Here is a 24706-nt window from a genome sequence, read left to right on the forward strand (position 1 = left end):
AGCTGTCCTTGAACTCACTTTGTGCATCATAGAGATGCAGCTGCCTCTGCCTCCCAAGTACTGGGATTTTTTTTTTTAAAGACAGTATTTATTTTTCATTTCAACCTATGATAAACATCAATTAGTTCCAACATTATAGCAACTGTATTGCTACTCTGTAGCTGTTTGTGACAATAAGAAACGTATCTTGGAATATTACCATCAAACATTTTTTTTGTTTACCACTTAAAATTTACTTTATTTTTTTAATATTTATTTATTATGTATACAATATTCTTTCTGTGTGTATGCCTGCAGGCCAGAAGAGGGCACCAGACCTCATTACAGATGGTTGTGAGCCACCATGTGGTTGCCGGGAATTGAACTCAGGACCATTGGAAGAGCAGGCAATGCTCTTAACCACTGAGCCATCTCTCCGGCCCCCAATTTACTTTATTTTTATTTCTTGACACCAAACATTTCCATAGTTTTATACAAAAGAATATAGTTTGTAACACCAGCATTCCCTACTGATCACAGGTTTGTTAGATACCCATTTTTTTAATTTTTAATCTAAATTTTTTATGGTTTTTATTGCACAATATGTTTTTTTCTCTGCTCCTCTCCCTTCCTCAGTTGAGGGGCATCTAGGTTGTTTCCAGGTTCTGGCTGTTATTAATAATGCTGCTATAAACATAGTTGAGCACATGTCCTTGTGGTATGATTGAGCATCCTTTGAGTATATACCCAAAAGTGGTATTGCTGGGTCTTGAGGTAGATTGTTTCCTAATATTCTGAGAAATTGCCATACTGACTTTGAAAGTGGCTGTACCAGTTTGCACTCTCACCAGCAATGTAGGAGTGTTCCCTTTACCTCACATTCTCTCCAGCATAAACTGACATCAGTGCTTTTGATCTTGGCCATTCTGACAGGTGTAAGATGGAATCTCTTGTTTTGATTTGCATTTCTCTGATGACTAAGGATGTTGAGCATTTCCTTAAGTGTCTTTCAGCCATTTGAAATTTATCTATTGAGAATTCACTGTTTAGATCTGTCCCCCAGTTTTTTTATTGGATTATTTGTTCTTTTGATGTCAAGTTTCTTGAGTTCTTTGTATAATTTGGAGACTAATCCTCTATCCAATGTGGGGTTGGTGAAGATCTTTTTCCAATCTGTAGGCTGCCATTTTATCTTGTTGACCTTGTACTTTAATTTACAGAAGCTTTTCAGTTTCAGGAGGTCCCATTTATTAATTGTTTCTCTCAGTGTCTGTGCTACTGAGGTTATATTTAGGAAGTGGTCTCTTGTGTCAATGCATTTAAGTGTACTTCCCACTTTCTCTTCTATGAGGTTCAGTGTGGTTGGCTTCATATTGAAGACTTTGATCCATTTGAACTTGAGTTTTGTGCATGGCGATAGATATGGATCTATTTTCATTCTTCTACATGTTGATATCCAGTTTATGCCAGCACCAATTGTTGAATATGCTTTCTTTTTTTTCCATTTTATATTTTTAGCTTCTTTGTCAAAAATCAGGTGTTCGTAGGTGTCTGGATTGATGTACGGGTATTCGATTCCATTCCATTGGTCCAAGTACTAGGATTAAAGGCATGCACCACTACACCATGCTAGATAATTTTTTAAATATGTATCAAAACATAATCTCCCCAAGAAAAATAAAAATCAGCAATTTTCTACGACCTTGTTAGGACACGAGGGACAGCCTATAGTGCTCACTGATGAAATGTACTACATGAGAATTCTATTGACTTGGTCCCTTGAATCATTTTGACATTGTTCAGAGCCCTCCAGTGTGCATCACCCAGGGCCCAGGTGCCCAGCTACCCTCCCCTGGGTCCCTGGACTCTCTCTTTCAGCAATGATTTCTGTCCCTGCAGCTGTGCTCCAGAGACGGCTTTTGTGGACCACCAGGAATTTCCTGCGATAGAATATCAGAAAGCTACTGGTGACTCGGAAGAGGTGACTTCACAGGGCAAAAGTTCCCTCTCTACAATAAACATTCTCAATACGGTCATGTCGGAGACTTCCCGCAGAGATCCCACACCTACCAGCCCCTTGTCATCTTGACACCAACCAAGTGTCCAAAGAAAGAAATACAACCATTTATAAAAGACTGTCTTCTTGTTCTAACCAGACCTGCTTTGGGTTCTGGATAGGTGAATCTTATGCAAGCCAATCAGCAAAGCCTGGTGAATCACCTGTAATCCCAGCATTCAAGAGACCAAAGCAAGACAGATTCTATGAGTTCAAGGATCACCTGGCTATAAAAAGTGGGGAGATAGAAGAGAGAGAAAAGAAAACAAACCTTAAGATAATTTTTTAAGTTCCAGAACAGGAACCAAAGCTACACAGAAAAACCCTGTCTCAAAATACAAAAAAAATAAATAAATAAATAAATAAAATAAACAATTAAAAAAAAAGACAAAGGATTTATCTTGGTGCTGCTGGGAATCAAACCCAGAGCCTCAACATGCTGTGCAAGACTTTCAAGATGTAGCTGGGGTCCCATCCACAGGCACTGATTCCCACTTCCCAGGGCAGGATGAAGGCTGGAGTGAGCACGAAGCCCTTGAGTGTTCTGAGGATAGAAGCCGACACTTCTGCAGCGGCCCCTCTAAAACCCACGCTCGAAACAGTCAACGGGGCGAGACGCCAGGAGGGAGACTGTAGCTGGTCTGCACCATGACACCTGCGACCCTGTTTGTATAGAGCTTGAACCCAGCTGGGTCTACATAGCAATTCCAGGGCAGCTGGGGTTACAGAGTAACCTTGCCCAGCTATCCAACCAAGAGAATAAGCTACATTTCCCCCTGAGTTTCCTGGAGTCTTAGCAGCCTCCACATGAGGTATTGCTTGCTTGAATCCACCTGTGATGCCTAGGAGGAGCTTTTACAACACAGGGGCATCCTGCCCAAATGGCCTCTGGGGGTCTTCTAGTTTTGCTTTCACCTGAAGCAGCAAATGTTTGTGGGCGTCCTCTATGCTAACTGGAAGACAGCTGAGTTCTCCCATCCCTGGCAAGTGGCCATCTGCCCTCTGGACTCATTACAAGATGCTCCTCAGGGACAAGCCAGGGATGGACAGGAGCTCCAAACAGCCCGAGAAGCCTGCGGTGGAACTGAGAGCATTTAAAGCTCCAACAAAGGACTAGGCCTATCATATTAGCAGTCATTAAAAGTCAGTAATTTGATTTTCTTTAGAGAAAATTGTTTGAGGCAGGGTCTCACTACATACAGCTATGGCTGTCCTCGAACTAACTCTGTAGACCATGCTGGCCTGAAAACTCACAGACAAGCACCTATCTCTGCCTCCCTGGTTCTGGATTAAAGGCGTGTACTCTCTCTCCCAGGTTTTTTAGTTTGTGTGTAAATGTGTGTGTGCGCGTGTGCAATCAGTGCCCACTGAGACCAGAAGCGGGTGTCATATTCCCTTGAGAAGGAGTTACAGGCGGCTCTAAGCCGCCAGGTGTGAGTGCTGAAAACTGAACCGAGGTCTTTTGGAAGAGTCGCCAGTGCTCTTAACCTCAGAGCCGTGTCTCTGCTCAGTTCTTTGGTTTCACCTGTGATAAATGGAGTATCTTAGAACGTTGAGATTTTGCTGTTTAGTTTTGGAGACTGTGTGGTCTGTGAGTTCAGTGTGCCAGCACACTGTACAAAATCTGTCAAAAGCAACTTAGAACTCAGGAAGGCCAAGATGAGTGGGCAGAGATGCCGGGTGACCTTTCTTCAGCTCTGCCCAAGAGCCCTACAATCTGCTCTTTTCTTGACAGTGAAATCTCCTCTTGGTGGCTGACCATGTCCAGAGACACAGAGCCGAGCCCCAGCCCTGCTCAATGAGTTACCACACACAGACCGCGTTCCTTATGGTTCAGTGAGACTGGCTAAGTAACTTTCTCCAGCTCTAACGAGTTAGCGGAGCTATTACACCCTGTCCTGAGGAGCCAGAGGCAGCCCCATTGGTTTTCCTTTGTGTTGTGATAGGACTTGGAACACTGCGTTCTAGTTCTCATCTTGATACTGCTATGCTTTTCACACCCTGGAGAGCCAGGCAGGCGGTGGAAAAAGACTCCCCAGAATAGGAAGTCGAACAAAGAGCAGGCAGGGCATGCTCTCCCTGTTCCTACCAGAGTCATCAGAAAGCAGCCCAAGTGTGGTTCGGCCGGGCTCTGCCGAGTGTGGGTGTTGCAGATGGAAATCTTTATGTCACTGTCTTTGTTGAATGAGATGTTTTTAAACCAAACATCATGTTTCCCTTCACCTTCTGTCCACGTTTGATGAAGTCTGATATTGTTCCCATTTTTTTTTTTTCTTCTCGTTTTTGAAAGCCGAACATTTGTTTACGGCGGATTGATGAAGTCTTCAGGAAGAGTTGGTGCTGCCCAGACAGCAGCACGCTCTCCGCGGCCGGTGTTGTTCCTTCCAGCAATCCGCATCTGAGTTGTCAGAGGCAGGCTATGTGTGCCTCTTTAGCCCAGACCTGGCAGTACACTCTAATTCCACGTTTGCTTGAGCCTGGCAGGGTGACCACGCTTACCACGGGTCCACGACTTCGGAAAACGGGAAAGCCTTAGAGGCACAGCAGTCTTGCGTGTTCGTGTCATTTCAATGCTTCCCAAACACTGGCATCCCCTCTAGCGTCTTGCTTCTGCAGATGAGACCGAAACAACCACAAGGAACTGGGAATTTCTAAAGGCGTGATCTAAAGACTGCTTTGAAATCTCTGTGTGGCAAGGGCCAGGCTGCAGAGACAGCGCGACATAGGCGCCGTTCCCATGTGCCCCAGGAGGCGGGTGTGCAGAAGCCACGGCACTGATGCCAGATTCCAGGGTTGCAACCTCACATGGAGCTTAGAACCTGGCTTTAAGCCAAAGGATGGAAGGGTATGGAATTGTTGAAAACACTGTCAAATAGTACGGAGAGGCTGTGCAAAACACAGTCCCGGAAGCATCGCGGGAGAGCGGCTCCATCCTCACCAACACCTGGAGCTTTGATGCCAGGTTTAACATGGACGTGCCTCTTCCTGCTGAGCGCCCCTCTCTGGATTTCTCATTTCTCCGCCTAAGTGTTCCATCCACCCACAACCCTAGGGAACGTGAAACAGGAACCCCAAGTCCTCCCCGAGGACGGAGGGAGGCCCTCGGGCTGGTAGAAATAAGGGTCTTTGGCTTGACACCATTCAGAAAACTGCCACTAAAACCCGGCGGCGAGAGTGCTTGGCATCTTACTTCTGGGCAGGGACCAGGGCAACAGTGATTAGCCCGAGGCACAGGAGGAAGGCTTGAGGAGCTTGTCACAGTGCTTGTCACAGTACTTCCGGTTGTGACTCTTGGCTTGGCGCTCCCTGGAGCTGTTAGGCCCTAAGTCTCAATTTATAGATTTCTTTGTTTATTCTAAAGGAAAGAAGCAGGAAGTTCACTTTGGCCGGTGACCTTGACTGGATGTCTTTGATGGTGAAGTTTAATAGGCTGAAGGCTCAGCAGTTTATTTATATCGTTATAAAGTGACGCCATCCTTGTATTTTTCACATCTCTTTAGCGAGTGCTTCCTGAAATCAGTCACACACACACACACACACACACACACACACACACACACACACACTTGAGCAAGTGCTCCTCGGTCTGTCTTACTTATTTCTTTTGTTGCAGTTTCATCCCCATCTATAATAAAAATTGTGCGATATTATTTTCAAATGTTTACCTGGACTTGTAGAACAATCTGTTGTTTCAGGGCTTTGGTGTGGTTGGTTTTGTGTTGTTTGTTTTAATGATTTTTATTTTAATGGAGAAATTTTTGAACCTTTTTCTCCATATTGTATTAGGAAAAAATTGCTTACTATTTGTCACATTCTTTAGAACTTTTTTTTTCTCTTTCTTTAAAAGCAAAATGTCTTGTCAACTTGAAAAGGTTAATTATAAAAACAACTACAATCCGGCATGGTGGTGCACACCTTCTTTAATATCAGCACTCAGGAGGTAGAAGCAGTCTGAGTTAGCCTGGTCTACAGAGTGATTTCCAGGACAGTCAGGGCTACACAGAGAAATCCTGTCTCGAAAAATAAACAAACAAAGAAAACACAAAAACACAGCAAAGAGGCAAAACAGCCTAAGTATATGAAATTTTAGGAAATATTGCCACCTAGTGGTCATATGCAATACTGCAGTAGGGTTAGCATGTTGCTTTGTTTTGTTTTTGTTTGCATACACTTTAGTTAAAGGCATGGTGTCCGTTAACAGAGCTTTTCAATCTTTAGTTAAAGATTGTGTGTGGAAATAACTATGAGATCTTGTCAAAGGAAGATTATTATTCAGGAGTTTGAGGGTCTCAGTCTTGGCCCTCTAGTTAGGCTTTCTGCCTGGCAGGGTAGTCATGTTTACCACAGCTCCATTAGAACACGATGTGCATCTTATTTCGATGTTTTCCAACGTGCAAGGCTGTAGAGTCCACAGTTCAGCATAGGTGTAATTCCCACGTGCCCAACAAACTACATCAACGAGATCCCAGGGGAGGCCATTGCTGCTGTTCCACGACCACCCTGAGTTCAGAGGGTTTAATCTAATATGCATAGCGCAAAATTCAGTGAGTCTAGCCTATAGAGTCAGGAAATTTTTATCAATATTTAATTTTAGACATTACGGTTCTTTGACAGTATGCTTCAGGGGTAGAGCTTTTCCCTAACATGTGTGAGGCCGTGAGCTGCGAACGGAGTCCCAGCACCACATATTTTAAAAAGCAATTCCACAGCTGGGTGGTGGTGCACGCATTTAATCCCAGAGGTTGGGAGGCAGAAGCAAGAGCGTCTCTGTGATTTCGAAGCCAGCCTGGTCTACAGCACTGTTCCTGGACAGCCAAGGCTACACAGTAAAACCGTGAGATTGACCTAAATGAATCAGGAATGTTGAATTAACTGTTAGGAAAGCCCAGCCACCCTTCTGTGAGTGTTTAACCTCTATTCTTTCAATAGAGGTTCAACAGAGTCTAAGAACTTACTCACTTACTCTTTCATTCCCTGCCTTATTTTTTTTTTAATCTATTTGTTTGTTTTTGAGACAGGATCTCCCTACCTAACTCTAGCTGTCCTGGAACTCACTCTGTAGACCAGGCTGACCTTGAACCCACAGAGAACCACTTGCCTCTGCCTTCCAAATGCTGGGATTAAGATGTGCGTAGCCTACCATCCCCAGATTCCTCCCTCACTTTTGAAACAGCCCTAAAGTCCGGATTCTGTTTTGTCTCTTAGTGGTGGAACAGATCAAATCACAACGAATGTCCAGCCTGTTGGTCTGGGGAGCTGACTGAGCTCTCCAGGAATGATAACAGAGGCAAGTGGGTACCGAGTCTCACCTCCAGCTGTGTCGGTTCCCAGGGAGACTCCAGCAGCCAGAGACTTGGTATCCCTCCACAACTGTGCATCATTCTCCCCTGAGTAAGTCCTTTGAACTCTTTCTAATCGATTGTTGTGTCTGCATGGTGTGGGAGAAGTGCCTTGACACACATGGGGTTGGCCTCTGCTTCCACCTTTTCCATGGGTTCCAGGAATTGAACTCAGATCAGTAGACTTCACTGGAAACACCTGAGCCCTCGCACTCGCCCTGTCTGATTTGCTGGTGGATGTCAGCCAGGCTTGGTGTTTGTAATCCTAGCCCTCCAGAGGCTGAGACAGGATCAAGTTCATGTCCAGTTTAGGCTATGCAAAAAAGACCTTTTCCTTAAGCTGAGCAAGCTAAACAGTCTCCATATTTGATGGACATCCCTTCCAATAGCACGGCGGTCCACATGTCTCTCCTCGCACGCTCAGCACCAGCCCTTAGAAAGAAGCACCTCTGCTCACACCATTCTGCTGGCAAGCTTACTGGAAGTCAGCAGTCCTGCTAACCTGGCTTGTGTACCAAGGACCAACGCCTTCAAAACTCTCCCTTAATAAAACGACTTTGCTCCCATGTCCAACACTGGCTTGTCCACTCTCTGAGACTTCATCCTATATGCACAGTAGACCAAGAAGGAAGAGCCTGTCAACTGTGTCCTTCCTTAACATGCTGGTGGCTACTAGAATATCCGCCCAGGAAACTCGAGAACATCTACATCTAAATTAGAGATGATGGGATAGTTCGTGGGGGATCAGGGAAAGTCAGTGTGAAACCAGAGGGGATATGGCTACCTTTCCCTCATGCTTTGTGGTCACCATCTGTTACTAACACAGAACTTGGGTTTGTTCCACGAGACCCAGGAATGCCTTTGAACATAAAGGCACGCCGGCGCATATGGCCGATTACTTCGGATTCTGCATATTGTGTTTTAGTGGTTTGGTTCTCCGAGCGTCTGTGCCTCTGTTGTAACTGCTTTTCTAATTTCAGTGTCTCTGGCACTGTGTCCTGCGTGTGCACTTGAGGACTGTGGCATGTAGAAGCACACGAATTTAAATGTAATACCATTCATCGAACCTGGAAGCTCCCTGAAGCATACTCACATTTGGCCACCAGGGGGCAGTCTTTGCCTACTTTGAAACGGTATCATCTTGTGAGACGCAGTCTTCCCGAGAAAACTGAGTTGGAAAGCGTCTCAAAAGTTACTTCTTTTTGACGTTTTCATTTGAAAGCATTTCAAAGGTAACTCCTGCTGTCCTCTTGCCAGAGTTTGTCTAAGCAGAAGGTAAAGCAACATTTCATTCTCAATTGCTAATCCAGGCTGGTAGCCACAAGCCTACCAATCAAATGAGAAATCTGGAACTGACCAGTCAGGCTCGGCAGGATTTGCACAGTGAGATAGGGTCCCCGCCCAAAGAGTTTAGAGCTCAACCGAAGGTTCCGGCCTTGGCTCACAGGCCACAGTGGCAGGATTAAAGGTGTGCACCACCACAGCCTGGTGTCTCGTGCCTTAGCTCCGCACTCTCATCTTCAGGCAAGCTGTATTTGTTAAAACATTAACAAAAATATCACTACCCTTCTCACCAGTGAGATTCAAGCAAGACTTAGAAAAGGCTTTATGTACAAGGATTTATGTACATCTTAAGAGGAAAGGAGGCAGCATCCCTAGGGTAGCAGCTGTATAAGCACCAGAAGACACGAATTCACCAGTGTGTAGCTTTTCACCCAGTTCAGTGGCCTCCCCTTCAGCAACTGCAGCTCCTCTGACACCAGCTGCGGTTCAGCCACAAGGGCCACAGCCAGCGGGGAATTCTGTTCCCTCACACCCCCACCGGCTCTCTCAAAGTCACCAAGGGAAACTTTAGATCTCTGTCCCTCTGTAGAGCTCAGGATTCAAGGTTGAGGTGAAATCCTGCCCGCTCAAAGAGGCTGAACCGTAAGCAGCTAACTTTCCTTGCTCGCGTCTGGCGAAAGCCCACCCGTCCTTCTGACCTGCCGCCACATAAGAACCCTGGCTACACCTGGTTCCTTCCTCCCTACCGCTTCCTGTCAGCTAGTTGCTGCCGCAGTTTCCCCGACCACAGGTGAATTTTATTTAATCAAACAAGTGGAACATGATTTTGCATTGTAAACAAAAGCAGTAGGAAAGGGTACCACACCTTAAAATAATGTTCCACAACACACCAACACTTGAGAAGGCCTCACGAGGCAGATCACGTGTTCCATGCTTTACAAACACTGCTTTCAAGTCTAATAATTGTTCTAATTTTATATCAGCTTGTCTTAAGAGTCATCTGACATGAAGGAATCTCAATTATGAAAATGCCTCCATAAGATCCAGCCTGTGGGGTATTTTCTTAGTGATTGATGGGGGAGGTCCCAGTATATTGTCGGTGGGGCCTCCCCAGGGCTGGTGGTCCTGGATTCTATAAGAAAACAGGTTGGCTGGACAGTGGTGGCGCACGCCTTTAATACCAGCACTTTGCACTTGGGAGGCAGAGACAGGCTGATCTCTTGAGTTCGAGGCCAGCCTGGTCTACAGAATGAGTTCCAGGACAGGCTCCAAAATTACAGAGAAACCCTCTGTATTCAGGGGGTGGGGCAGCCTGAGCAAGCCAAGAGGAGCAAGCCAGGGAGCAGCTCCCCACCATGGCCTCTGCATCAACTCTGTTCTCCAGGTTGCAGCCCTGTTTGAGTTCCTGTCATGGCTGCCTTCTGTGATGAACAGCGCTGTGGAAGTGTGAGACTCCCTCCTTCCCAACACCATTTTGGGCATGGCATTTATTATAGCAGTAAAAACCCTAAGATAATTTGGATTTTATATAAACCTAATTTATATTTTACCTTCCGTTTCTCAGACGGTGAAATGAGGCAGAAAAAAAAACCACATGCTAAATCCCATAGCCAGTCCTGCTTTAAGCCCTAGTCACATTCCATCCAGACGGCTCTGCAGGTCCAGACATGAGAGGAGAGCTATACTGTGACACGGTCTGCCTGCAGCAAGGTCTCCAGAAGACCCTATGGGACTTACATTAACATCAGAGCCCACTCTCCTCACCCCAAGGGGAAGCAAGCAGCACCGTTCCCATTTGACACTTCCCATCCTATGAGGGGCCCTCTTCTTTCCAAAGAATAGTGACTTAAATTTTTTAAAAAAAGACCAGGATCTCATACATCATAGCAATTTTCCCCAAGTTTAGAAATGGGGTAGGGGGCAGATGCAGGCACACAGACCAGATGCTGCTCACATGTCTTCTCTCAACGGCTTTTTTATTATGTGCGTGTCTTGCTTACGTGTATGTGTGCCTGGTGCCCAGAGAAGGCAGAAGAGGACACTGTATCCCCTGGAATTGGAGATAGAGATGGTTGTCACCATATGGGGGCTGGGAATTGCACTTGGGTCCTCTACATTGGCAAGAGCTCCTAACTGCTACGCCCACTAAACTCTAGCCCACTGTCCCCGCTTTTTACACAAGGTCTCTTATTACTGAACCTGAAGATCTCCACTTGGCTAATGTGGTTGCCAGGGAGCCTGCAGGGTCCACTCACCCTCTGATGCCCATGCGAGCTGTTCATACGGCTCACATGGGTTCTAGAGTTGAATGCACACAGTACCCGCCCCTAGAAGTGGTCTTGGGGTATTTTCGTTTGGTTTTTGTTTGTTTTTAGCTTCTGGAGACAGACTCACTTTGTAGACCAGGCTGGCCTTGAACTCAGAGATCCACCTATCCTTGCCTTTTGGGTGCTGGGATTAACGGCAGGCACAATCACACCTAGTCCTAAAAATCATTTGAAGGCACAAATTAACTCAAGGATTTTTGGGCTTGGCCACCAAAACGCGTGTGAGAAGAGATGAAGCCACATACCAGGACAGCTCTAAATTGAAACCTACTGCTTTTAAAGGTAGATTCTCACGGGATAGCAACACTTACAGCTACCACTTTCTATTGGCCCTCTCCTGGGTGCCCTTTAAACGGCACAGGGGCCAGAGCGTTCCGGCCGAATCTTACGGAACGTGCTGCTTTGGCAGAGAGAGAGAGAAAGCTGTGGGGTTACAGTATCACAGCCCGGACACAGCTGTTTGTGACAAAGTCACCGTCACCAAATAAACACCCTGGATCACCAGACATCTGTTTCCTGTTTTTATTCTTCCCTTTATCGCCCTATCCCGACTTCCTTCCACCTGTAGGCCACAAAGACAACCAAAACGAAGAAAGCCCGAGAGAGCTGTCGGTTCTCCGATGAATGTCGAGAGGGAGGTTAGTCATTCAGCTTGCAGGGATGGGGGAAGAGTCCAAGGACCCTCGCAGGACATCTGGGATGGAAAGGCAGCAGTGTTCTCCCGTGAGGTGACTAACATCCTCTCCCACTTCCTGTGGACGCAGTGGCTGAGGCCCACAACTGTAAACGGCATCACCAAAGGAAAGCCGTGGACAATATGGCGAGGCAGTAACTTACCTAGTGCCCAGCACGGCAAGCAGGACCCTTTACCCCACCCACAGCTACGACACAGGAGGCCTTTATATCTCAGGCAATTTATTTCTATGCAGATCGGCTGAGGTCAAAATTGTCCTCAGGTCAAGGAAGCATCTGTGTCACTGAGCTGCTGCAGCTGGAGGCAGCGGGAGGGTGGTGTCACCCGGCGTGTGAAGAGCTGGTGCACAGGAGGGTGGGAAAGAGACTGCAGTGTAGCTGTTACACGCGTGCAGCGTGTCTGTTACACACCCGCTGCTTTACAGACTGGCCCTGCACTTTGGTTTAAGGAGGTGAAGCAGGGTGCAGCAGCAGCAGAATGTGGACTTTTGGTCCCATTAAACCTCAACAGCCGGGTGTGGAAGCAGACATTCTGTAACCCCAGCACTAAAGGGGTAGAGGCGGGACTTCCACGCTGCCCTCCACTACGTGACAAGTTTGAAGCTATGTTGAGCTACAAAACTAAAATACCTCAATACAGGGCTGGAGAGATGGCTCAGAGGTTAAGAGCATTGCCTGCTCCTCCAAAGGTCCTGAGTTCAATTCCCAACAACCACATGGTGGCTCACAACCATCTATAATGAGATCTGGTGCCCTCTTCTAGCATACAAACATACATGGAAAGAATGTTGTATACATAATAAATAAATAAATCTTTTAAAAAAAATACCTCAATACTACCTCGTGTTCAAAACAAGAACTTTTGTTCTCATATGACATTTTAAGAATTTTTTTTCCAGACGTAAAAATAAAATGTCCTCAATTCTTGAAGTGTTGGTTGTGAACAGCTGATATCCAGCCCAGAATGAACCCACTCTTAACCCATAGGGACTCACTGCTGACAATTAAAGCGCATATTCTTTGTACCTGTATTCTACCCAGTCTCCACTGGGGCCTATTCTCTTTCCCCTTAAACTAGCCACGTGTATGTTTTTCTAAGGTGTATTATGTAGTGTTCTGCCTGCATGTACGCCTGTAGGCCAGAAGAGGGCACCAGATCTCACTTTAGATGGTTGTGAGCCACCATGTAGTGGCTGGGAACTGAACTCAGGACCTCTGGAAGAGCAACCAGTGCTCTTAACCTCTGAGCCATCTCTTCAGGCCCTCAAATGTATATTTTAAGATACCTAATACGGGAAGCATAAAATAAACTAGCTTTACGGTAAAATGTTTCTAAGAGCAGGCATATATTGTCAGGCAGTGGTGGCAGGCACATTTAATCCCAGCACTTGGAAGGCAGAGGCAGGTGGAACTCAGTTTGAGGCCAGTTTGGTGTGCAAGCAGAGTTTTAGGCTATGAGCTAAACCATCTGTAATTACCATCTGTAATGAGATCTGGCACTGTATCCTGGAAAGTGTATATATAATAAATAAATATTTAAAAAAAAAAGTTTTAGGCTAGCCACAGACTTAGTGAGGGCCCCAAATCCAAGAGATTGATGAACTGATCAACTTACTGTTAGTTATGTAAAGCATTGAACTCAATATTCCAGGTGTAGAATTTAAAATTCTTCACTTTTGTCTTATCTGATGTAAGTTAACTCACCTGAGCTGAAGTTCAGTGGGGAGATGTGCTCACTCTTATTCGTTACTTTGTTTTGTTTTGCTGAGACAGGGTTTCTGTGTTTCCCTGATTGTCTTGGAACTCGTTCTGTAGATCAGGCTGGCATTTAACTCACAGAGATCCACCTGCCCCTGCCTCCCAAGTACTGCATTTAAAGGCTGTACCATCACTACCGCCCTGCTTACTCATGACTTAGCGGCCTTTTCACCCAAGACCAGCAGCTGCCTCAGACTTGAAGCCCTTCAAAACAGGGCTGTGTTCAGGGTCTGGCCAACAGCTACGAACTTTGGTGGCAGCTTCTAACTTTGTTTACAGAATGCTGGCTTGCGGCTGCATGGCTCTTATTTAGAACTCACAGTACAAAGGCATTTACCCAGAAGCAGCTGCCCAGCACAGCTGCCGCCAACTCCAACAGAGCCCCGCAGCTCACTGTGAGTGAGTGTTGCTTCACTCAAGCCATGGGACTTGGCGTTTTTAGCAGCAGAGCTAAAACTACCCTGGTCTGTAAAAATACAAACATATTGTTAAGAATTGATTTCAGCCAGGCATTGGTGGCACGTCTTTGATCCCAGCACTTAGGAGGCAGAGGCAGGCGGATCTCTGGAAGATCAAGGCCAGCCTTGAGTTCCAGGACACCCAGGACTACACAGAGAAACCCTGTCTCAAAAATCAAAAAAATAAAATGGATTTTAAAACAATCACAGAAGTTGATCTAAGGATGATTCTTCTTAGCTCGTCCTTACTAGAGTTTGTACCAAACAAAATTACACAACCCTGGATGAAAACTGAAACACACTCTCGGCACAGGTATGAATTTATAAACTAGAGCCCCAGTCAGCAAAAGTCAGTAAAAAATACACTGTATGATTTATGAGTTTTTGTTTTTTATTTTAAGATAACCAGCTAAGAATCATTTTAGCTGTGGGAAAATTATAATGAATTATTCAAGATCAATGTTTACTTGATCAGCCATGCATGGTTCCCAATACTTGGGAAGGGGCAGGAATTCAAGGACAGCAGGGTCACAGGAGACCCTTGTTCATACAAATAAAACAGCTGTCACTTAAAGTAATTAAGCTTTTGCAGGATTTGGATATAATGTCCCTTTGAAAAGCTTACTAACTTGTAAATCTTTTACAATAACTGAGTTTAAAGGGGGCTCAGTAGCCCCACTTTCCAGAAACGCTCAGGCAGAATTCAAGGCCAGCTTCAATAGTGACACGCCCATCTTAAAACTACCACCTAAACAAAAGACAAATCCTGACAACCGTAACTGTTTCCATTTGCTTACACGGCTTTATAATCTTTGAGTAATTTTCTAAACTTAACTGAAATGCCTTGAAATCTGAGATAAATAAATTTTTATCAACTGGAACACTATCTTCAAGAAAAATGCTAATGGCTTGACCGCTATCTATATTTACCAATGCTGTGAAAATTAATTCATTTGTGATCTTCCTTTCTCTGCCTCCACTGCTGATATGCACCTTTGTAGCAACTCACCAGCTGTCAGCCACATTCTGAGCATCTCCGACCCTGCTGGAAACTCACAATCCTAAGGGGTGGTAGCAAAGCTTCTCTGGGGCTACTGCCTTAGCTCCTTAGCACCTGCTCCCAGGCCTACTAATCAATCCGATACACTTGCCCTTCATTCTGACAAAACAGGTAAGAAAGACCATGAAAAGATGGACAGGAAGATGTTTTAGAGTAGTTAAAATTAGGCTGAGCAATGGTGGTACACACCTTTAATCCCAGCTCTCGGGAGGCAGAGACAGGCAGACGGATCTCTGCGAGTTCGAGGCCAGCCTCTTCTACAGAGCGAGTTCCAGGACAGTCAGGGCTACACGGAGAAACCCTGCCTCAAAACAAACAAAAAGGGTGGTAAAGAGGTGATTTTAAGTAATTTTTTTAATGACCTTTTTCTAAGGACCGTCACCTTTTGAATTTTGAGACATACACCCATAAAGGTTCAGTTCTGTGCAGCTTCTGCTGCCTGTGATTTAGTTTTGGATCTGACCACACCGACAGCTACTAACAACCCCGAGGATTTGAGACCCACAAGAAGCCTCTTCTCAGCCTGTCTGGTTCTCATGTCTGCTTTGCTGGAAGAGAGTTCAGGAGCTGTAATACTTGAGGAGATTCTCATCTGTAGGCTTCAGAACTTTCTTATCTGCCATATTCACCACCCAACCAGGAGCAAGGCCAAAGAAAATCTGCCTTGGATCCTTCCGAGCGCTGAGCATTCTGAAGAGTTCATCTTTCGTGATATCAGGAAGAACGTAGCCGTACTTCATGGCGAGTTCAAGTCTTGCTTCAGGAAACTTGGCAGGGTCGGCCAGGTACCCCCGGTTCTTCGCATCTGTGTAATACGGCACAAGGGCCTCAGGAGGGAGCATTCGCTTTGGAATGGGCTGTCCCCGCAGAAAGAACGGAACAGGCTTGCACAGAATTTCTAAAGAGAATTTTTAAAAAGAGCTATAAATACTATTAAATAATTTTAAATTAATTTTTACATTTACTGAGATGAGAACTGAACTCCAAGAACTTCTCAGTTAGACAGGTTAAGTAGAAAAATGGAAACAACTCTATAAATTTCCGTCTTCTTCTTAGTCTCCCATGTGCTGTGCTGCACAGGGAGAGCTGATGATGACTTCAGGAGCTGGTTCTCTCCTTCCACCATGGAACCAAACTCAGTCAGACTTACAGAGCAGGTGGTCTTGCTACTGAGCTATCTAAGTTAGGCTGAAAAAAGTCACATTTAATAGTATACTTTGAAAAAGAAAGGAAAAGGGTAGAGGGAGGGAGGAAGGGAAGGCTTGTAAACACTTCAGATGAGCTAACACCCCTCTGAACAGTGAAGTTCATGACCGCAGCGCTCAAGGCGGTCTAAAGAGGGCAGCTGTGAGCAGGACGGAGCACTAAAAACAATACTGGCAAACAAACAGCAGGCAAGAACAGACTTACCCAGACTTCTTGGGTCATAGAAGGCTGTAGTAACGACACCGCCATTTTTTTCAATTGCAGCAATGGCTAATTCTGAAGCCAACTGCACCTCAATATTCACTTTTGCTTGAAAAGTATCAGCACCCTGTCACGAGTAATAACAAGGCCTGTAGGTAAAGAGCTTAGCGGAAGGCCAATCAGCACTGGGTGTTTTCAGCTGTGCTCCCCGCCCCACAGTACCTGCAATTCCATCTCTAAGGACCTCTGTGCCTATGCCTCACCAATTCTCAAGCTCTACAATAGGAATGACTGTCTTATTTCCATTTTCTGCCTTTAGTAGGTTATCGAGGGAAGTAGCCGTTCCCCAGGCTCCATTAGCAGTACACGATTTGTTGTGAGCACCCATGTGGGGTCCAGGAATTGGAATTGAACCCAGTTACTTTGGAAGAGCTGTCAGTGCTCTTAACCACTGAGCCATCTATCTCCAACCCATAACAGATTTTTAAATTTTTTCTTCTTTTTCTTTCTTTCTTTTGCTTTTTTTTTTTTTTTTTGGAGAGGGTTTCTCTGTAGCTTTGGAGCCTGTATTGGAACTTGCTCTGTAGACCAGGCTGGCCTGGAACTCACAGAGATCCCCCTGCCTCTGCCTCCCAAGTGCTGGGATTAAAGGTGTGTGCCACCACCGCCATTTTTAAAATTTTAATAATAAAATAAAAATAAGTCTTCCTTATCCTTAAGTAAGCAATAGGAGATTATAGAGGATCCAAAGGTCTGGAACAGCCTAGAAAACAAAATATCTGACAATACTGAAGAGAATGGCTATCTTTAGAAAGAAAAGGGGGGGGGGTGCATTTCGTATTCAGCATCAACTTTGTTATACTCTCCAAAATGGAGGAGGCATTTCTTTTTCCCTAGAGTGTTTAACACTAGCCGATGAAGTAATGAAGTAATGAACTTCTTAAAGTTATGTTACTCAGGATATGCTAAGATTTCTCTTAACTTTAAAACATACTGTGTTTACCATTTTAGTATGGCTGAAACTAGTTCTCAGTCTGATTCCTTTTGTCACGATTTTGAAATTCATATATTTCAAAATATTCTATTAACTATCAACTACAGGACGTAGTTTCTCTATATAGTTGATAATAGTGTGCATTTTTATAATCAATACACTGTTGATTCAGAACCAGGGACTTGTATTGATTTGTATTCCTTTTTTAAAATCACTGCTCTGAGGCTGGGCAGTGGTGGCACACACCTTTAATCCTAGCACTCAGGAGACAGAAGCAGGTAGATTTCTCTCTCTCTCTCTCTCTCTCTCTCTCTCTCTCTCTCTCTCTCTCTCTCTGTGTGTGTGTGTGTGTGTGTGTGTGTGTGTGTGTGTGTGAGTTCAAGATCAGCCTGATCTACAAAGTGAGTTCAAGGACAGCCATGAGGCTCAATCATATCTTTGGTACAGCTTTTCCAAATGAACTCACCTGTTTGTTTTTATTAGGGTTTTGTTTTTGTTTTTGCTTTCCTTTAAGACAGCATTTTATAGTGCAGTCGAGGCTCACCTAAAATTCACTATGTAGCTCAAAGTAGCCTCAAACTTCCAGCAATCCTCCAGTCTCAACCTTTCAAGTGCTGGGAACACAGGCATGATCTACCACATCAGATAATGAGAGAGACTGGAAAGCTTTCATCCTTAGGGCCACATTCTCAAAGGACTTGGAAAGATTCTTCCACGGACATCTACTTCCCTCTAGTGGACACGAAGTTACTGCTCAGCTCTGTATTTAATCGGCTTATGAATTGTTGGTCAATTGGTGTAACAGCAATTTTTACTGAAGTTGAAGTGAGATTTAATTCATTCCCTTTTTCCATAAATATTAAGCAACACTCAGAGCTAAGATCGTCAATACTGAAACCATAACCAAGTGCCTACCTTTACAAGGCTTAGGTGACGGTAAGAAAAATAATGAAATGGAAGGGCAGTGGCACCAGAGATTAAGAAAAATGAGTTGGGCAGTTGGAGAGATGGCTCAGCAGCTAAGGGAACTAACTAGCTGCTGCTCCAGGGGGCCAGGGTTCTATTACCAGAATCCATACGGTAGCTCCTAGTACCTGGACCTCCAGTTCTAGTGAATCCAAAGCTTCAGCTGGTACCAGGCACACATATGGTAGGTACATGCCGGCAAAACACTCACACACATAAAAACAACAGAAAGAAGAATGCTATGTGCAGAAAAGGCAGGGATAAAGCGTGCTTCTAAGTGGGAACAGGGCCACAGGCTACACTTGAACTACTGACAGGCTCTTGTCACCTCGCAATACACTTAAACTGTTTTAGAAAGTGTGGGGTAGATGAACAGATGTAGTGGCACATGCCTGTCATCTCAGCACTCAAGAGACAAAGGCCAGCCTGGTCTACACAGTGAGTTCCAGGGCAGCCTGCCAGAGCTACCTTGCCTCAAACAACAAAAATAATTCCAGAAAGATCTTTCTGGGGCTGGAGAGAGGGCTGAGAGAATAAGAGCACTTGCTGCTCTCCTGGGGTTTGGGGTTTGGTTTCCAGCACTCACATGGTGGCTCACAACCATCTGTTAAGTCCAGTTCCAGGGGATCTAATGTCCTCTTCTTAACTCTGTAAGCACCAGAGAGACATACGGTGCACATACATAAAGCAAAACACCCATACACCTAAAACAAAGAAATCTAGCCTTTTTCTGCCCAAAGCATTCTTCTTTCTGTTGTTTTTATCCCAGCACTCAGGAGGCAGAGGCTGGGAGATCTGTGAGTTCAAGGCCAGTCTGCTCTACTGAGTGAGTTCCAGTCAGAGCTACACAGCGAAAGCTGTCTTGAAAAACAAACCATTTGAAAAATTCTTTTAAGGATTTTCCTAATGACTTTCTATGTTGACAGGTGAACATCTCAGAAATAAGGGAGACAGCTGTACTGATCCAAAGAAGCAGAAGACAGAAATGTGCCCTGAACGTACGCCAGCTTCCTATAACCACAGCTAGTATGAACTACGTTGTTTGTTTGTATTTATTCTATGTGTATGTGTATTTTGTCTGCATTAATGTCTTTGTACCATGTGCATGCAGTTCCCAACAAGGCCAGCAAAGGGTGGTGGATCTCCTGGGACTGAAGGTACAGATGTTGTGAGCGATCATGCAGATGCTGGGACTCGAACCCAGGTCCACTAGATGAACAGTAAATGTTCTTTACCACTGGTCTATCTCTCTAGCCCCCAAGAAGGGGTAGGGGTAGATTAAGCAGTCCCTCAGTTTTACCTTCAGTTTTAGTTACTGGTTCTGCAGAGCAAGAAATCAAGCCAAGACCCTGTGCAAGCTGGAAAGCACATCTCCCATACATTTAGGTATGAAACTGTTGGAGCATTGGGAGGCCTCATGCTGCTTCGCCCCAACCCTCCCAGACGTGAATTACACCTTTCTAAACCATACTCACATTCTATCTGCTACCCACCCACCAGCCTGCCATAGTATTACAATACTGCAGTTACCCCTTATCTTAATTAATGGTGACCCCAGCATACAAGAGCAACGATGCTGGCAATTCGGGTATAACAAAGAGGAGCTATGAAGTGTGAACCTGAAGTGGAGAGATGGAAGCTCTCCATTTAATAGTCACAGATAAGGTTACTAACAACTGTAGCAGATTATTACTAACTTCACACTATGCCTAAATTATGAATGAATCTTTACCGGATATCTATAGGAAAAGAAGCAAACGGTTTACACAGTGTGGTGACGCCCACAGTGAACCATCAGCGTGAGCAGAGTGGAGCACCAGGGACTAGTAGGGCAGAGTGTCTACATAATACCCAAAGCCAACAACAACAAATGGAGTTACCTCTTCAACCAGCTGGACCCCATAATCCCTCTTAAGTGGCTGGATGGTCACGCCTCTGCCATTGACAAGCTGGGTTAAGTCGATAGGCTGAGTTGGATCAACTCGCCCTAAATCAATGAGATACTGCAGTCTCCTGAGACTCAAAGGCTGATACTGATGCCTGAAACTGCAAACAGAAACATAACAGTCAGAAAACACCAAGTCATCTTCCTGAAACCTCTTCAAATCAACAAGCTTTGCTCTGTGTTTGCCTTCATAATTTCTGATGGCTTAGAATAAACTTATGAGGACAATACAAACGCATAAAACGCCAGTGCTTCCTTTGTTCCACTAAAAACAATTTACCTCTCTAAACATTTACTCCATTCATGCACACAAGGAAATTGTTCACAAAAGTTTAACTCAAAATGACAGATCATAGAATAGTCACTACAATATGCCATATACATATTATGTATGTCCATATATATATAGATATGATACACAAGCCCTTTAAATTGCCAGTCAGCTAAGGAGTCATGACAGCAAGCATTATCCCCATTTTGTTGATCCAGCAGAACAACTGGGCTTGTATGCTTGCCTAAGAGCACGCATGCACGTGTGTGCACACATATATACAAAATCTAGATTAAATTATTCAGAGGAACAGTATCACAAATGTTAAGTAATTATCTACCAAACTATTTATTTATGCAATTCTTGGTGGAAATTAGGGATTTGTACTTCCAAAGCAAAACATCCTTACCTATGTCCTTCATTAAATCCGTATTTTGGGATCCGGATGTAAAATGGAGTCTGCCCTCCCTCGAAACCCAGCCGGGGTCGAGTTCCTCTCTGCCTTTCTCCTTTGTGGCCTCTGCCACATTTCCTCCCTCTCCTCCGGTCTCTTGGACGTCTTTCCTATAAGGAAAAGTGAGTGTCAAGACCTTCAGATACATTTCTGACAACTGTTTCCCCTCACACATATTCCTTTATGACGCCCTATATGCAGCCAAGCAGTCCTAGTTCAGGTACTGTGTGCCCAGCACCGCTCAGGCTATTCAGTCATCTTTGCACTCCACACCACTCACTGAATGGAGCTAATTCTAATAACCAAAACGCAGAGCCAAGTTCTAAGATGGAAGAAACAAGCTCTACAAGGAGCTAGCTCCCAGGCTAGTCAGCTTGTGCTGGCCTGCAGTGACAACTACTTGGAACGCTGAGGCAGGAGGATTCAAAGTTCAAGGCCTGCCTGAGCGACACAAGTTTAAGGGCAGCACTTCCAATTTACTAAGACTGTGTCTAGGAATAAATGACTTAAAAAGCAGGAAAGGGATTGGGGGTAGTGCGCTTGACTAGGCATGCCCAGGGCCTCAGTAGAAAAGCGGCAGGATCGAAAAATATCCTAGAACTAAGCAGCCAAGACTTGAGCGATATTGATTTATGTTTAATTAATCGTAAATGTGTAACTGTATCACATATGGCTAAGGAAAACTCCATTTTGTGCTAGACACTCATTCTAAATTCCTAAAAGATAAACTCGTGGCAACTTGGACTCCTCGTCTCCCTCCCCAGAATTGCAAAACTGTTGTAAAACTGATTAACCGCTTGCTTTGGTTTCTGTAAACTCCCTACTTAGCGAGGAGGGAGGCAATATCTCACGAGGGCGTGAGTCCCACGGAAATGCTCCCATAGAAACGCAGAAAAGCTCTTAAAGGGGGGCTTTAAATCCCACCTCCCTTTAAGCTGGGCCTCAGTTCGAAATCTGACCACGGGAACTGATAGCTGCAGCTTTAAATAAAAACTGTGGCTGAGAACTGGATAGCGTCGGGTGGTCTTTCCATGTTTTCTAACCCCGTTAACAAATTTACTTTGTCACCTCCCCAAAGCAACAAACTGAGTGACAATAAAAGGCGAAGGACAACAGCTTTTCTAGTCATGCCGCGGGCTGCAAGCGAGACAGCTGAAGTGACAGGCACTTTACTAAAGGACTTCGGTTTAGACGCAATTTTGGGCAAATCGTTCTGGAGCTCCGAGAGTGTGCCGCTATGCACACTTAGCATCTTTGTGCATTTAAGTGAGAGCCTTGGTAATTCGGGGTGCACGCGGAATGGTCGGAGCCCGGGAAACCCACACGCGTCCTTCACCCCGGGTCGCGACGCAGTCCCACGACTCCCCGCACCGCCGCCATCCGTTTACCCGTTTTCTGGAGTCGGGGTTGGGCTTCAGGTTGGCCAGGCTCACTCGCGGCAGGGACCGGAGCAGGTCCAGGCTGGCCCCGCTGCCCCGCGGCCCGCCAGCCATGACCCACACACTTCCCAAGGGCGTCCAGGGAGGCAGTGCAACTCGGCGTGGCTTTACGGCCCCACCCCACCCCTGTCGCGCGGCAGCGCGCCGGCGTCCGCGGAATCCGGTATCTCGCTTCCGGCTTCCGGCTTCCGGGTTTAGTGGGAAACTGAGCTGGTTTGAGTGTTTGGAGTGTCCTCAATTCTTAGGCTTCGGTACCACGTTCTGAACGAAATAAGTTCGCTTACACCCTGAAAGGACTAGGGATGCTGTGTATTAGAGGGTCTTTTGAGTTGAAATTTGTCTTTGGGCTTTTTAAAGTGGCGTCTCATAAAGCGAAGAGTAATCCAAAACAATGTTAGCAGTTTCTAGCTTTGGGGCTTTGGCAATACAACTATCACAACGTCTGCTTCATCTTCCTTTCCTGACTGTTACTGAATTGCTAACTTGAGCGATATATCACAGTTAATGACGGGGTTCCATACTGAGTGCCTTTGTACCAGAAACCGCGTTGAGTTAGCTTTCCGGGATTCAAGCCAATCAGATTGACTCGCTCTCAGAACAAGCAGCAAAGCCAGGATTCAAAGTTAGTGATCTTATATTGCCAAACATATTTGACTCCAAAACGAAATGATTTTAAATGTTTGTCTTAATACAAGTAATATAGAAAAGAATGTGTTCCTTTTGGTATTATTTTGCCATTACACTATTTTGCAGAAGATTTGCTCCTGCTAGCTCTTACTAACAAGCATATTACTAAGGTGTAATGGGCAGTGTTATTTTTAAAAAACGATGAGAGAGCGGCTACAAACGGTCCCGGTCGGGCTGGCGGAGCCCGCCATGGGAAAGCAGCTACAGGAGGGCACGCTTCCTTGGCCCACGGTGGCGGCAGGTAACAGACACGTAAACACAGGTAATAGCCATAAGTATTTATTAAGGAAGAGGGAGGAAGAAAGACAGAGAAAAGAGATAAAAGGAGAGAGGAGAGATAAAAGAAGAGAGAGACAGAGAAAACGCGTGCACACGCCAAGGAAGCAGAAAGAGAGAGGAAGGGTCCCAAGATGGCGATGGGCGGGTCAGAGGTTATGGGAGTGGGCGTGGCTAGGGCAGGGACCAAAAGAATAACAGGCAGTTGTTTCTAAATCTAATCACCTTTTTGAAGTTACTGTAAAAGGCTTTGGGGGGTATTTGTTTTTGTTTTCATGTGTATGTGTAACTTTGAGAGCTGGCAGAGGCCAGAACAGGACTTCCAGTCTTCTGGAATTGGAGTATAGGTGGTTGCCTCAAACCAAATGCAGGTCCTCTGAAAAAGTAGTAAATACTACACCGCTAAGCCCTCTTCCCAAACCTCCAAATCAACTAACTGTAATACAGCTACATAAACAAGTTATTTTCATGCCTTTAAACAATGAGCAAGGCACTAGCTGAGGAAGTCAAATCTAAATATTGCTCCCAGGTTGATTGTTAAAAACACCTGGAGTTGGGAGACTCTCACTCAAGTCTCGGGATAACACGACCCCCCAAGAACTCACAAGAGGCCGTCCTTGCTGTAATCACATGAGGTTTATTGACAGGAACCAGCTCGCTTGGGCCGAGACTCACACCGTTTCTCAAGATTGTTCTCAAGATTATAATCTAACTTTGTGGTCAGCCAGCTCCTGGAACGGAGCATGGAACCGGCAAACCTAGATTTTGAGCTCTATTCTTCCTGCTAGTGGGTCTGGATTTATCCTGGTCTTTCACAAGTAGCACAGAATATAAACCTAAGAATTAAGAAACAAAATTATACAAAATTAAACAGAGGAAACTGAAAGGTTTTTGGTGATTCAAAAAGTCCAGATCAGACCAGATTAAAACAGATAAATGCAGGTTTATTGAGCATTGCCCCAGGAAAGGTTCACCAGTCCCAAAGAACAGAGCCAGGGAAGTCACACCGGAGCTAAGGCAGGGCAGTTTTGCAGACCTTAGACAAGGAGTGATAGCCAGGTCCTGGGAATGCCCCAGTATGGTTAAAAGCCAAGCCCCTGGCAGGCACTTGGGTGGACTGGTCCTGTCAGGAAGGCTGGTTGTATCATCGGATGCCAGAAATATGGAACTGGGCTCTTGGTGCCATTCCTCAGTTCAGAGTTTTCTCAGAATGGGCCAGATTGGAGAAAGTGGGGCAGATAGGGTTTCCCATCTTGGGCAGTGGTGAGCAGGGGTTCCAGCCATGCAGAAGCTATCATCAAAGTGAAAAGGCA

General features: G+C 45.2%; 1 protein-coding gene across 1 annotated transcript; it reads right to left on the reverse strand.

Annotated features, from left to right (window-relative positions):
• Positions 1-15290: 15290 nt before the first annotated feature.
• On the reverse strand, positions 15291-22545 carry Mrpl15 (mitochondrial ribosomal protein L15). The gene is made up of 5 exons (XM_050166034.1): positions 22380-22545; positions 20947-21101; positions 20202-20367; positions 16365-16488; positions 15291-15852 (listed from the first exon to the last, which is right to left on the reverse strand). The coding sequence occupies exons 1-5, from the start codon at positions 22482-22484 to the stop codon at positions 15515-15517; spliced, it is 888 nt and encodes a 295-aa protein (XP_050021991.1). The 5' UTR covers positions 22485-22545; the 3' UTR covers positions 15291-15514.
• Positions 22546-24706: the final 2161 nt, after the last annotated feature.

Source organism: Alexandromys fortis, unplaced genomic scaffold, assembly GCF_014885135.2.
Source record: "Alexandromys fortis isolate MF-2015 unplaced genomic scaffold, M_Fortis_MF-2015_v1.1 scaffold_18, whole genome shotgun sequence".
NCBI lineage: Eukaryota > Metazoa > Chordata > Mammalia > Rodentia > Cricetidae > Alexandromys > Alexandromys fortis.

What these genes read in the sequence shown, in the direction of transcription:
- Mrpl15 (XM_050166034.1), bottom strand. Translation starts at nt 22,484, where the DNA reads ATGGCTGGCGGGCCGCGGGGCAGCGGGGCCAGCCTGGACCTGCTCCGG. An exon ending in ACCCCGACTCCAGAAAACGG is followed by an intron (nt 21,102 to 22,379) that starts GTAAACGGATGG and finishes TTTTCCTTATAG; the next exon opens with GAAAGACGTCCAAGAGACCG. An exon ending in GGGTCCAGCTGGTTGAAGAG is followed by an intron (nt 16,489 to 20,201) that starts GTAACTCCATTT and finishes TACTCGTGACAG; the next exon opens with GGTGCTGATACTTTTCAAGC.